Genomic DNA, 15,718 nt, shown 5'->3' with positions numbered 1-15,718 from the left:
AGAAGCCGAAATGTGTTTGGGAATATCGAAGCAATGCAGTTGCTGAAACAGGGAAATGTTATCTTACTCCAGGAGACTTGGATGCTCGATAACCTCCTCCTTGATGGCTACCAGGTGTTCACTCAGGTGGCTATACCCAGTAAAGGGGGGGGCTTCGGGGGGCCTGCTCATGGCAGTAGAAAACACCCTTGGTTTGGGGGCTTCTTTGCTTCCGAATCTTCCCTTTGGGTTTATGGCATCGCTTTGACATTAAGAACCTGCTGATACTTCATCTTTATTGGCATTCTGCAATCACTGAACTGCATGGTTTCCTGAAAGCATTTCTGATTGTATCAACTCATGTGGTAATTCCTTTCCTGATGGAAGAATTAAAATTGGGTGAGATTTTAATTTGAACTGTATATTACCAGAGATCATGGACGGGAATGAGGAGGTGACCAGGGATATGTTACCTAAAGACGGCAAGGTGCAAGGTTGGTCCTGGTGCTTGACGAAGGAGGCTCTGGGTTTGTTTGTTGTTAACAGAATTGCCCAGGGGGGCTCCGGGGGGCAACCGACATGGCAGTGGGGAAAAAGTGTGTCGACCTCGGACTATAACTTTGTTGACTCTTATCTGTTGATTTTTTGTGTGGACCTCCTGGTAGTAACTAATAATTGGAGTGACCACGCCATTTCTGAGGGCTGAATTTAATTGCTTGACTCAGTTAGGCCAACGTAAGGGAATTGCGCAGGTGGAAGCAAATTAGTGCTGGTAACGCCTTCCAGGGTCAGATCGTAATATTGATATTTTGAATAAAGAACTAGATCTGGTCATCAGAGGCACGCCATTGGATTAGAAAATGAGGGTCTTTCATTCAATAGGCTTTGATAGTTTCACAGGGGAATTCAATGAAGTAGTTAAATTAAACCCTAATTTTGCTAACCATGTGTTGGGGAAAACAACCCATGTTTATAACAATGAACTGGCGGATGCGAGAAGGAAACTACATAGAGTAATTAGTGCCCTGAAGCGAGTGGGTAGGGGTCAACTTAGCACTTTTGTCGAAATTAAGAAATTGAAACAAAAATATAGGAACTTTTGTAAATCCATAAAGGCAGTTCTACTCCAGTCTGATGCAGAGTGTATGCTCCAAACCTTAATAAAACATGATTCCCATGCGACCCTGAATTCCAAACTAATGAATTCAATTCAGTTTCGGAAGCTCAATGGATTGAGTTTTTTGTAGACATTGATGGCCAAGGTTCTAATAAAACTTATATTGCATCTTCCCCTTGGGTACTTAGGGTAGAGTACGAGGAAATTGGGATCCTGATAAATAGAGGTAAAAAACCTGAGCACCAGGCACGAATGGGCTTACCAACTTCACCAGAAAACTAGACCTGGCCAATTGGTCTAAGGTTCTGCTCCTGTATTTGGGAGCATCTCAGACTCCGGGGGTTTTCTGGTTTCATGGAGTACAGGAAACATTGGGGGTCACTCTCCGAGTGGGTTGACCTCTCCTTCTCACTCCTGTCCTCAACCCCTCAACTCCTCTTTCTTGGAGACTTCAGCATCCACCTGGATGCCTCCTGTCCCCCCTCTGGACTCTTTCGCGACCTCTGCGACTCTCTCTCACTCTCTATTCTCCCGTCTGGGCCTACTCATTCTGCAGGGCACACTCTTGATGCCCTGATCTCTTCTGACCTTCCCCTCTCTGTCCCTCTCTCCACTCCTCTCTCCTGGAGTGATCACTTTCTCCTCTCCTCCCACCTTACCCTCCCTACCCCACAGGCAAAGCCACCCTCATCACTGCCATCTTCCTTCTCGGTCATCTGACCCATGAAGCGTGTGTGAGTTGAGGCTTTCTCTGCCACCTTCTTGCCCCCTCTTCCCCCCTCGGCTGACTCGCACCCTGACACAGCCCTCTCCTTGCTCCACTCTGCTATTTCTGATACTCTTGATATCCTTGCCCCTGTCATGAGAATCCGCCTGAAGCCCAAAGCCAAATGTAACTCCTGGTATGACTCGGATCTCGTCACCCTTAAACGCAAGTGCAGGGTGGCAGAGAGGAAATGGCGTGCTTCATGTTCATCCTCTGACAAACTGGCCTGTCGCCTGCTCCAAAGGCAATACCGGCTCTCCGTTCTCACCAAGAAGAGAGCCCTTATCCAAGCCCGCATCACTGCGGCATCTAACAATTCGGCTGAACTCTTTCAAATCTGCAAGGAGCTGGCCAACCCTGCTGCAGTCTCTACCTCACCTGTCCCCTCCCAGGCCCTCTGTACGGCATTGGCCTCTCACTTCATTTCAAAAACTCAGGACATCCTGTCCTCACTCTCCTCCCATCACCTCCCCCCCTCTATTCCCTGCCCGTCCTCTGGCCCTTCTGCAGCCACCCCTCCTCTCGCCTTCTCTGCCTTTCCCCTTTTTTCTGCTGATGAGGTTTCGAGACAAGTCCGATCTATGAAAGTCTCGTCAACACAGGTCCACCCCTGCTCCTCCAAAACTATTAAGGACCACATCGACTCCTTGGCTCCTGCCCTTGCTGACTTCTGCAATCACTCCTTCGCCTTTGGAGTCTTCCCATCCCCTCTCAAGCACTCCCTTGTGCACCCCCTTCGTAAGAAACCCTCTTCCGACCAGTCCTGCCCAGCTAACTATCGCCCTATCTCCATCACTCCTTTCCTGGGCAAGCTCCTGGAGAAACTTGCTATCTCCCAGCTTAATCTCCATGCCGAATCTGTTGGCAGCCTTCATGACCATCAGTCTGGCTTCAGAGCTGCCAGAAGCACGGAAACTGCTCTCCTGAACATCTGTGAGGACCTGCTCTCGAACCTTGACTCTAACATTCCATGTGTTCTCATTTTGCTTGATCTCTCTTCTGCCTTTGATACTGTCAACCATACCATCCTGCTCAACCGTTTCCGTGATAACCTGGGTATCACTGGTCAGGCTCTGGCTTGGCTGACCTCTTTCCTCTCAAATCGACCCTCCCAGGTCCAACTGGGGTCTTTCCTGTCTGACATCTTTTTCTCTACCTGTGGTGTCCCCCAGGGTTCTAACCTCGCTCCCTGGCTGTTCAACCAGTATCTGGCACTTCTCGCCCACCGCATTGCTGCTCTCTGCCCCAACTTTCAGTGCTATGCCGATGATACCCAGCTCATTTTCAGGCTACCCTCGGCCTCCTCTTCTCCTTCCCTCATCTCTGACTGCTTTTCTGCTATCCAGAAATGGTGTGCCGTCAACGATCTCTGCCTTAATGCCAGTAAGACCAAGATTCTACTCATCGGCACACCCACTCCCTCCTTCCCTGCAGCTCTCTGGCCGGCCTCTCTTGGCCCTCTTCCTGCTCCTACCTGCAAGGCAAAAAACCTCGGGGTCATCTTCGACTCCACACTCTCCTTCTCTCCTCACATTTCTGACGTTTCTAAGAAGTCACACTACCAGCTGCACCTCCTCAGAGGTATCCTTCCTTTCCTCTCCTTCCCCCAGAAGCTCACTGTCTCCAGAGCCCTGGTTCTCTCGAAGCTTGACTACTGTAACAGCCTCTATCTAAATCTTCCTGCCTCTACTCTCCGCCCTCTGCAACTCATCCAGAACAGGACTGCGAGACTTGTCCTTGGCCTCAAGCCCAGGGACCGTATCTCTCCAGGACTGAAATCGCTACACTGGCTCCCTGTGGCTGCGAGGATTAAGTTCAAAACCCTCTGTATTGTCCACAAGGCCTTCTGGGGCCTGGGGCCAAAATACCTTCAACACTCCCTTCCTAAATATCTTCCTTCTCGAGCACTTCGCTCATCCGCCTCCAACTCCCTCAGGGTCAGCCGCTTCTCCAAGCAACGAGTTGGGGGGGAGATCTCTCTCCGCAGCAGGGGCCTCCCTCTGGAACAGCCTTCCTGCCTCCCTGAAACTTGAGGAGAACCATCTCCGGTTCCGGAAGCACCTCAAAACCTTCCTCTTTGCTTCTGCTTTTTCTCCCCCTCCCCCTGCTAAATCACTGAAACTGTACTGAATCAGCAACTGGGCCACTCACCATTCTCGGTCCTTGGCCCAGCCACTCTCCCCTGCACTGCCTTCCTGGCAACCCCTGCTCTGCGGGACTGTCTCTGTATCCCTACAGCCCCCCTTCCCAGCACTTGTCTGCACTTATCTTGCACTTGCCACCAGCTGGCCCTTTTTATTTATCTTGTTTGTTACTAACCCTGTACTGCACTTTCCCCTCTCCCTTTCTCCCTCGCACTTTTCCCGTCCCCCTACCCATGCACTTGCACGATCTGAATGACACCTGGCCTAGTAGGATCGCTGTCTGTCTCCCCTTGTTCCCCCCTCCCTGCCTCGTCGCGCCTTGAAACACTTGTGTATAGGCGCGTTACAAATGCCATATCATATCATATCATATCATTACAAGTTGTGCGGTAAGGGGTTAATGACGCCGGTAAAGGTGCCGAACGCGTCCACCCCTTACTGCCCTATTATGAGGTCTCTTCGCGGGACCCGGTAAGGCCACCTGGTAAAACCAGGCATCCTTAGCGGGTCCCGCGAGCAGACCTGAGTGCTAACAGGCCTGTTATTAACGGGCCCGTTGTTAGCATCCTCCCCATTCCCATTGAGCCCTATGGGGGCTCAATGGGAATGGGGATGTTCCGGATCCAGGTTCCCTGAATGAGCAATTACCGGGCCCTCCAAGGTTGGAATCGCCCGGTAATTCCTCATTTAAGGAACCCAGACCAGGTACCCAGTAAGTGGGTAACCATGCCACAAATTGCGCCATGCTTACCTCCTACCGTGTAATGACCTGTTAGGCAGAATTATATGCAGTACCCTTTGGGAACACTACACACAATTAAGACTACAAGTGACAGTACAAATTCAGCTTTAGTACAAGCCTGTACTACACAGATTAAGTGGTAGCGATGGCTCAGCAGCCAGGCATATCTCAAGAGTAAGTGAGCAGTATCAAATAGTTACACAAAGGACAGCAATTACTATGATTCAGGCAAACACTGACTAAAGGTTCTCAAGTAAAAGAACATACATTTATTTCACTCTTCAGTTGTATAACATTACTCTATTATAAGCAGTTCAAAAATCACTCTCTTAACACCACACCACTTCCCTTAAATTCCATTCAAGTTAAGCTCACAAAATGAAGTGGGAGCAAAATAGCACTCCAGCAATTTAAAAGGGAGGGGAAAGACAAAGTTAATAGAAATTAAATCACACCAACAGGTAGGTACCTAGGGCAATTGAACAAGAGGAACTACAGTGATAGAATCAGGTACAAAAGGCTTATGGCCAAAGTTAATGGGTCGAATGTCTTTTGCTCAAGATCACACAGTTCAGGGTGGTGGTTCACGGTAAAGTTCATGGCACGGATTCCGGACGAGGTTGGTTGATAAAAAAACGTTAGTTCAAAGAGAAGAGAAGGACAAGCCCTTGATTTGGAGAAAGATTTCAAACACTTTCACCGCGGCTGAACGAAACAGACAACCGCATTTGCACAGTACCTTAAAACAGAGAGGGAGCTGTAGCTGAGGTGGACGTTCCTGGTGGTTCCTGCAGGCTCACGATTCCTGAAGCGACTGTCGACTGTCGGACTGACACAAAGTAGGAAGACTGGAGGGTCCTACGCCACCCAGGGAAGAAACCAGCAGCAGAGCAAAACAACAAATAAAAGGTGCGCTCCTTAAAACCCAGCAGGGTCCGACCTTCCTGGCTATCCAGCCCACTGTAGCTCTGTACAGCGAATTCGACCAGAGGAGATGTCCTGGCTTGTAGTTTGGGTGAACTGGTTGGTCCCACCAGCTCAAGAGAAGAATCTTCTCTGTCGTCGGATGCTCAAGATTCAGATCTGCAGCAGGGCATCACCGGGCGGTTCAGTCGTTGTAGGGATTCCTCTTTTGTCAGCTCCTCGTTGGTTCTTTTGTTCCAGTGGCGACTCTGCCTTTCCAGTCCCTGAGACCTGCTTTTTATGCAGTTTTCCCCCATTCATACAGCCTGGCTGTCAATCACACAGCAGGGTGGCGGTCCAGGCGGGGACAGTCACCCAGCCAACCAAACAGGAGTCTGACTTGGGTTGCCAAGGGAACCCATGGCAGGGGTCCGAAGATCCCTTCCTCACATCCTGCCTACCTAGACTTTCAGGCGCCTTAAGGAGGCCTTCTGTGCAGTAGCCTGAGAAAAGACAGCAAACAAAGGAATCTTCCCCGGTTTGGCGTGCAGAGAAAAACCCGAGAAAGACTTTAACAAAAAGAAATGGCGAATAAACCCAGCCGGAGCCAAAATAAAATGTATTTGGTCAAGCGGGTTTATGTTTGAGGCTAATATAATAGCCTAAAACAATACCACGTTTATATAAGATAATCGCGGTAGAAATGTTAGGTTAGTTACCACTGCCGCCAGCCAAGTCTTAATGTAAAGGGAGCGAAACAATGCTCCAAGAGACACAGACAAAAAGTGATAAGAGTTAACCCTTTCCAATAGTCCAAGTAAGATGGGGTGTACTGGGTCTGTGGTTTAAAGTGACTAAAATAAAGTTAGTGGCAACTTTACCTTTTCTGGGAGACAGTAGTCAGCTCCAGAAAATGGAGTCAGAGGGAAGTCTTCAAGACAACCATGTGTACCTGCACTGAAGTTGCTGTGTAACACACATGAAAACTATGAGGCTATAGAGTAGGAGAGGCCCCAGTGCTCAAGATCACACAAAAAGTGAAAAACACCCACAGCAAAACACATGTAAGAGTGGGAAAAAGGCTCACACTCTTACCAGGTGAAGAAAATAAACTCTAGAAATCCAGCAAAGCTGCTGAGGGACTCATTAGGTAAGGACAATCAGCCATTTATGAGAATTCCCCCACAACCCCACTTTACAGTATGTAAGTGTGTTTGCATGAGAAAGGTGTAAACTTTTGGTAGTTCGCACCTTTCTCATGCGAACATTCCGGCCACAGCAAAATCGGCCACGGTTGGATTACTTAGATTTGCCCACTTGCACACCCTGACCTGAACCAGTGCCCACTACGCCCTGATGCCTCGTCTCTGGACAACTTCAGTGATCTGCACAGCATTACCACTGCACAACCCCTCCCCAAGACTGACCGGACCCCAAAACACACAGTACCACAACCCACTGCGCACAACACAATTCATGATAAACAAAACCTAGCGCCTAGAACCAACCTGATATCGGCATGCAACAGAATGATTGTATGCTCCATCTCTCGCTGACCCTGCCAAACGTGTGGTACCACTGCAAATTCCCTTCAACACCAACTGTAGTACCACACAACGATTGCAGCAACCGGCGCCATGACAAAAGGTGCTGCCAAAAAACAGAGCTCCATCAATATGTTTGCTAAGTCTGCTCCTAAGACCCCGGAGCATAGCGCCGACACTGCAGAGGCATCGGGTGGCATGTCTGCACCACATGAACCCAGCAAGCTACACCCCAAGATGGAATACATGCATGAGGGGTTCACCGCCCTGCATGCTAAGTTGGATGATATAAGTGGAATGATCAGTTCGATAAACTCTCACATAGATAAATCAGACACTCATATTACAGAGGTAGAAACCAGAGTGGATACTACTGGAGACGAGGTCAGCGCACTAAGATCAGACGTTGTTGCCCTCCCGAAGCAAGTGGTATCCATCTGTAAAAACAATGAGGATCTTGAATCCAGGTCCCGGTGCAACAACTTACGAATCATAGGGGTGCCTGAGGACAATATTGCAGAACCGATGGAAGATTATGTAGAGTGTACCCTGCTATCACTACTCGATAAGTTGTCACCACACTTTGCAATTGAGCGTGCCCACCATACACTCGCTCCTAAACCTAAACCCAGAGCCCCCCCACCCGATAATAGCAGGCGGCAAGAATTAAAGGTGAATTGCTGCTGGGTTCCAACAGGATCCACCTGTACTTGGATTTTTCAGCAAATGTACAACAGGAGGGCAAATCCTTCATGGCTGCCAAAGAGAGGCTCCGATGCCATGCTCTACCCAGCGAAACTCAGAATAGAACATAGAAAGCAGGTGTACATCTTCAGTATGGCGGAGGAGGCTATGAGATTCATGGACAAACATTATCCGGGGTGACCTCGACCGTAGTGTATTTCTTTTGCTTAATCCCTGTATGCAGATCCTAACTACTATAATACAGAGCTATTTATGCTGTCAGCTCACTTGGTGCCTCTACATTGGAATAGTTTGCACCTGCTAACGTAATGTATATGCAATTTAAGCTGAATTGATGCTGAGCTGCAGTCAGCCCAAGGCCCCCCATGCAAGGTTGCAAGTGTTGTTGGGCAGTTCAATGGGGGCTGTTAACTTCTCTGATTGGGGGAGGGGTGGGTGATGGAGGTGGTGGTGTTGAAAAACAGTTAAAGAAAATGAGCTTGACGTGTATGTATATGCTTCTAACAAGCGACAGAATTGGATATCGGGTCCGCTCAAAAGTCTAATGCCAAGCCCAAAGAAAGTTGACTACTACTTTATATTCTGGCCCAATAGCGGTTGAACCTGTACATTTTGTGAGCTGGAATGTGCGGGACTTGGCAATCCGATGAAGATGCGCCGTCTCCAGCTATACATTGAACGGCATAGGGTACACATCCTGTTCTTAGAAGAAACTCTTCCATTCACAGGGAGCAATGAGCGGTTCACCAAGAACTGGGGCGCACAACGTTACTACGCCTCATACTCGTCTCAGTGCAGGGGAGTCATGACCATTATCAATAAGTCCCTGCAATGCACTCACATGAAGTCACACCTTGATCCCTTGGGACGGTATGTTTTACTTCGCGGCGTCCTCTTCAGCCGCAAAATTCTTCTTCTAAATGTATACAGTCCCAATATTGCTGACCCCGATTTCTATACGGAATTAGTGGGACTGATTGCACTCTACCCCTTAGTACCTGTGTTGTGTGGAGGCAAATTTAATACTATATTAGACATTGACCTGGACAGATCTCGATCCAAACACAGACAATTGACAACATTAGCCCTGGTCCTGCTGCAGGCCCTGAGTGAAAGGGGGAATGCGGATGTGTCATGACCACAGCCCCTGGCCGGAACTACCTAATGAGATGGGCTGCATCTAGTACCCCCATCAAGGCCTCAGGGGCCTTAACATTCGCTCCCAGACTCACTTGGAGTCACTCCTGGCGCCTTTGGCACCAGGCTCATGTGATAAGACAGTAATCTGGGCCCATAGGGCATTGCGCAACAACATGGAAGCTTCCACATGGCTCAGTTCCTGAACTGAACCATGCGGTCTAGCATTTTGGGTGTGGCAGGCCCTGGGATACCTGCAGGCTATATAAGCCACACCTGTGACTAAGGCGGAAAGAGATAAAAGAAGGGAACTGCAGCTATGTCATACTGCGGAAAAGCAGGGCATTTTCTCAGAGTGCCCAGTAAAGCCGCCTAGAAGAACAGTGGGCACCACGGACAAGGAGACCACTAGTGAGGAGTCGGAAAACTACCAGGCCCGGCAAATGTAGGGGTCCATTTGTCGAGCAAAGAAAGTCAACTACAGACCTCCCATTTTGCTTTGCCCGTGATTCTAATCAACCACCAACAACTGTCTAAGATGCATGCCCTAAAGGCATACATAGACAGCAGGGCAGTTGGGAATTATATGGACTAGGATCTTGCAGCAAAGATGGGACTACCCCTATGACCTAAGCCAACCACTGAAACTGTAACCACAGTAGATGGTACAGAAATCGCTTCTGGCCCGGTATCCCAGTGCACAACCGTTCTAACTCTTCTGTGTCAAGACGGCCATCGGGAATCGATTGCCTTCGACGTCATCAGGGCACCCCAGTTCCGGTTGATCCTAGGAATGCCGTGGTTGGTTGCACACAATCAGCTTATCGACTGGCGTGCTCGTGAATTGGTGTTTTCAAAGGAGTGCCTCCGTACATGTTATCCCAAAGAGAATAAGGCAACGACTACCAGTCCTTCACTCCATGGAACCGCAGCAATGACCCTGGGAATGGTTGGCACCTTACCGGATGAATATCTGGACTTTCAGGATGTGTTTCAAAAGGAACAAGCTAATACTCTACCGCCACACAGGCCTTATGATTGCCAAATCGATATTATACCTGGAGCTCAAATCCCTTGTAGCAGAATCCGTGCACTTATGGAACCTGAAAACCAACATTTAAAAACCTACCTTGAACAATACCTGGCCAATGGTTTTATTCGCCCCTCAAATCCCCAGAAGCATTTCCCCTATTCTTCGTACCGAAGAAGGAAGGGGATCTGAAAACCTGCATCGACTTTTGTGCACTGAATCCAATCACCATTAAGAACCGTTACCCCCACCACTGATCCCAGAATTGCTGGACCAGGTCAAGGATGCCCAAATCTATACCAAGCTGGATCTTAGAGGAGCATACCACCTCATGCGAGTTAAACAAGGAGATGAATGGAAGACCGCGTTTTGCACGAAATATGGCCTGTACGAGTACCAGGTACTGCCGTTTGGCCTCTGCAATGCCCCCAAGGCATTCCAGTATTTTATGAACGATGTCCGAAGAGAATTAATTGACGTCTGTGCCCTGGTCTATATTGACGATATTCTGGTATACTCGGCCTCGAAACAAGACCATATGAAACATGTCTGCTCCGTTCTTGCGAAACTACGCCAACATCATCTTTATGCCAAGCTCGAGAAATGTTCGTTTCATGTCACCGAGGTGGAGTTTCTCAGCTTCATTCTTATCCCAAAAGGAATCCAAATGGATGCACATAAGGTTGACATTATCCTAAACTGGCCAGCTCCAAACTCATTCAAGGGAATCCAGAGCATGTTGGGCTTTGCCAATTTTTACCGCCGATTCATTCCAGGATTTTCTCAAATAGTACATCCGATTACATCTTTATTGAAAAAAGTCAACAAGAAATTCCAGTGGACACTAGAGGCAGAAAAGGCCTTCCAGGAACTTAAGGTGAGTTTCACCTCCACCCCGATTTTACGACACCCTTGACCGGATCTACCTTACATGGTGGAAACAGATGCCTCTAGTATGGCAATGGGCGAAGTTCTTTCGCAAAGAGATCCTTTAAACCGGTCAGTTTCACTCAGTAGCCTTCTGGACCCGTAGGTTCTCGCCACCAGAACTTAATTACGCAATCACCGACAGGGAACTCCTGGCTATCAAATCGGCTTTCAAGGCCTGGCGGCACTATCTTCTCGGTGCCAGGCATACTATCACAGTGATAACAGACCACCGAAATCTGCAATATCTAAAGACTGCTAGGGCCCATCTTCACGACAGTTACGCTGGGCCCTTTTCTTCGCAGAATATGATTATGTCATCACCTTTCGACCAGGAGTCAAGAATGGAAAAGCGGACGCCCTTTCCTGCATGGGTACAGACCCCCGATCCGGTGGCTATCATTCCGAGTGATAAAGTCCTAGGCATTACAACCACTATGACTCAGGAAGAATTACGGCAAGAGATCCAAACCAAGATGACTCACGAGTTGTTACAGGAATGGAATGCGCGGGGAGAACCCTACATAATCAAGGACCAATTACCATACCTCGGAACCCTTTGTTTGTTCTGAAAAAGGAACTTCAGGTCCAAATAATTTCGGGATATCACGACGCTTTACTCAAAGGCCACCCTGGAATTGCAAAAACTTTAGACAAAATAAAACAAAGTTATTGGTGGTCCACATGGCATAAGAATGTCATTCAATTCATCACCTCATGTGGGGTCTGTGCTCAAAACAAATCATCTAAGCAGAAACCAGCTGGGCTCCTCAAACCATTAGAAATTCCACCCACACCCTGGCATACCTTGTCTCTTGATTCTATCACCGATTTACCATCCAGTCAGGGATACAATACAATTCTCGTGGTCGTAGACTTGTTCTCAAAGATGGCCCACTTTCTACCATTTACAGGTCTCCCAAATGCATCCAGTCTGGCTAAGGTTTTTCTTGAACACATCATACGCCTTCAGGGGTTTCCATCTGTACTGATCTCCGACCGAGGCACCCAATTTGTGTCCAACTTCTGGAAAAAATGCTGTTCCATGGCCCAGATAGACATTAGACTATCTACTAGCCATCACCCCCAAACTGATGGTCAGACAGAGAGAATGAACCAGATGCTTGAACAGTACCTATGCTGCATGTTACACCAAGCCGAAGGAAGCTGGAAAGACTTCTTATGGATAGCTGAGTATGCGTATAATAACTCCCCGCACAGCAGTACAGGTCAGACGCCATTCTTCACGATTTATGGCCGACACCCACGCACTTCTGAACTAGACATTCCAACGACACTGGAAATGCCGGCCATTGAAACCTTGCACACAAATATTTCTCAGGCCTTTAAAAGTGCCATCAAACATCTACAACAAGCCAAGGATCGCCAGAAGAAATACGCGGATCAACATTGTGAGAGAGCCCCTAACTACCAGGTGGGGGATGAAGTTTGGCTAGCTTCGAAACATGTGCCTATTAAAGGAACACAGACATTTTGCCCACGGTATTTTGGACCTTTCACCGTCAAGGCAATCATAAACCCAGCCGCAGTAAAATTAGCCTTGCCAGCTAACATGCAAATTCATCCAGTATTCCACGTGTCCCTCTTAAAACCAGTATAACCAGGAACACGAATAACCATTCCACCAGAACCAGTAATGGTTAATAAGAAACCAGAGTTTGAAGTAAAGAACATTCTGGAATCAAAATATGTCAGACGGAAACTATACTATTTAGTGGACTGGAAGGGGTACCTCATGATTACATCCACGCTCCATGCCTGATTCAGCGTTTTCATCAGGATTTCCCCGCTAAACCTGGACCAGAGACAAGAACCACCTTGAGAGAGGCCTTGGGGGGGAGTGCTGTCATGACCACATCCCCTGGCCGGAACTACCTAACCAGATGGGCTGCATCTAGTACCCCCATCAAGGCCTCAGTGGTCTTAACATTCGCTCCCAGACTCACTTGGAGTCAGTCCTGGCGCCTGTGGCACCAGGCTTATGTGATAAGACAGTAATCTGGGCCCATAGGGCATTGCTCAACAACATGGAAGCTTCCACATGGCTCGTTCCTGAACTGAACCATGCGGTCTAGCATTTTGGGTGTGGCAGGCCCAGGGATACCTGGGATACCTGCAGGCTATATAAGCCACGCCCAGACTCCAGCACATGCTTCGCGTTGCTCTGCCTGTGGCAGCGTGAAGTTCACCGCAGTCAGCCAGCATCTTTATCCACACGCCGGCCCTGATCATCTGCGAGAATAAAAGGAGACATCATTAGAGTTCGCTTACCTCCTGGGAGCAGCATCAGCATTCCTCTCCAGGATCCTGAACAGACAACATCTCTGCGGATCTCGTCCATCAGAAAGCCGCTACTCTAGAAAGGAAAAGACAGAGAAAAGCAACTTAGTGTTTACTTGGACATTCTGACAACATATCTTACCTGCATTGAGTGGAAGGCCGGGCCCAAATCCAGAGTTCCAACAAGCGGTCCACTCTTTACTTACCGCTCTTCATCAGCTCGGCACACACATTCGGGACAGCATTGCTACCTGCCGAAAGTCAAAAAGGTTTTCACAAAGAAGCACATAGCACTGCGCTTCGCGCTAACTTACCATCTTGTGCACAAACCTGCGCGATATCATAAGAACAGCATCCACACCTACAACATAAGGAAGAGAGAGAAGGGAACAATTACAAAACAAGAACAGCATCCACACCTACCATTTAAGGAAATGAGAGAAGGGACAATTACAAAACAAGAACGCATTCACAAGACAGACTTACCTGAAGAAACAGAGTCGCAGCTGGCCTGGACCCGTAGTGTTGTCCCAGTGAAGTAACTAGGCAGCGACAACTAATCCAACGCGCCCCTGCTCGGAGAGGCAGGACGGAGAGCGCCTCAAATCAAGAAGCAAGGTGAGAAAAGCGCCAAGGGGGTTTAATAGGGTCCGGAAGGGAGGCGAATCCTGGGCCACCAGAAACAATTAAGCTAATTTTTACTCCTGTATTTCAGACCGGGTCTTCAGCCACACGAGGCTCAAAGGGGAAAGGTCCACGAGTGCAGCAGTCCAGACTGGGTGACGCCAACGTGGATACCAGGTGAGCGTTACAGGACGCCTGGAGGACCCTTAACCCCACACTATGCAAATGCTCCTTTTATACCACAGTCCACGACTCACATTCCCGGACAGACCTATGGTGGGTGTCTGATACATTAATTGGCTGCCTTACGATAACCGATATTTTACCCAGGATATTTTCAGACCACCCTCCAATTACATTTGTTATCACTGGGAGAGATGTCAGCAAGAAACAGACAGTGGAGACTCAAATCTCAATCACTCTTAGACCCTGTTTACGGCACAGAAATGGGTGAACAGATAGATGAATACTTTGAAGTGAACCCTGGTGAAGGTGGACGTCCCGCCAAGTTACTGGCTGGGTTGGTCAGGCAAGAACAAGGTACTCCACACATCTCATCAGTTCAGGACACATCGGGCCATGTGGCCCAAACTACGACTGAAGTGAACCAGTTGTTTCACTCATTCTATTCAGTGCTTATGCTGACTCAGACACAGTGACCCTCCCCAAAATAGAGACATTTCTAGATGGCCTCTCACTGTCGATACTGTCTGATAATACCAGAACAAACCTAGACCACCCTATTACTCTAGAAGAGATATTCCAGCCTTAAAATGGAATTCTTCAAACACTTTAAATCTTCCCTTCTTCCTAGTTTGGCCGCACTGGGGGAGGTGGCATGCGCCATAGAGATTTCCCCCTACCCCCCAAGGCTCAGAGGAGCAGTGATCACCATTTTGCTCAAGCCAGATAAACCCCTGGAACAATGTGGCTCCTATCGACCCCTCTCGCTAATAAATTCTGATGTTAAAATATTCGCCAAGGTTCAGGCGTTGCGCTTAGCACTGTACACAGGCAGTGGCCGCGGCCCTAGACGTACAGAAGGCGTTTGACTCGGTATCTTGGCAATTTATGTGGACAGTGTTGGAAAAGTACAATTTTGGTCTGGGATTTATATCGTGGGTTTGACTGCTATACACGCTGCCCACAGCATGAGTTAAAGTTAATGGACTACTCTCACCCCTTCCCCATTGACATACATAATTGGACTCGAGAGAGCTGACCACTGTCCCCCCTACTCTTCACTATAGTAATGGAGCCTTTGGGAATCCGCTTGATAGGTGAACCGGAGATCATGTCACTATATGCTGATGATGCCCTACTCTTCATTTATCCAGTGAGGCACTTGGCACCTATTATGCAAGAAGTGTACTCCTTTGGTACCCTGTCGGGGCTACGAGTCAACTGCGCCAAGTCATAGTTGTTCCCTCTTATTGATGCCACCCCGCTGTCAGAAGGTATGGGCTTTGCCTGGTCTCCGTCGGAAATAAAATACTTAGGGGTGACCGTAACGTGTCACAGTACCTCCCTCTATTTCTGTAACTATGGGGTATACCTACCCTATCTGCAAGCCAAGTTACAAACCTGGGCGAGACTCGGCAGGCAGGCAGGCAGGCAGGCAGGCAGGCAGGCAGGCCGGCCGTGTATCACTTCTTAGAATGATCATCCTACCAAAGCTACTATACTATTTTTCATGTATACCGCTTGTTAGGGTGAATTCTCATTCTATGGCTAATTTCCCTCACCTAGTGAGCCTTTTTCCCACTCTTACATGTGTTTTGCCATGTGTATTTTTACTG

General features: G+C 48.4%; 1 protein-coding gene across 1 annotated transcript in view; it reads left to right on the top strand.

The window, feature by feature from the left end:
- LOC138515433 (uncharacterized) overlaps positions 1-15,718 on the top strand; it is a 239,363-nt gene that overhangs the window by 86,814 nt on the left and 136,831 nt on the right. Inside the window, 2 exon segments of the mRNA XM_069630276.1 lie at positions 10,331-10,944; positions 14,011-14,096. Of these exon segments, the coding sequence (XP_069486377.1) occupies positions 10,331-10,944; positions 14,011-14,096 (700 nt within the window).

The sequence above is a fragment of the Ambystoma mexicanum genome, chromosome 6q (assembly GCF_040938575.1).
Source record: "Ambystoma mexicanum isolate Mex_15411 chromosome 6q, UKY_AmexF1_1, whole genome shotgun sequence".
NCBI classification, from domain to species: Eukaryota; Metazoa; Chordata; class Amphibia; order Caudata; family Ambystomatidae; genus Ambystoma; species Ambystoma mexicanum.
The sequence above is the reverse complement of the archived record's forward strand: the minus strand, read 5'-3'. Positions and strand labels throughout refer to the sequence as shown.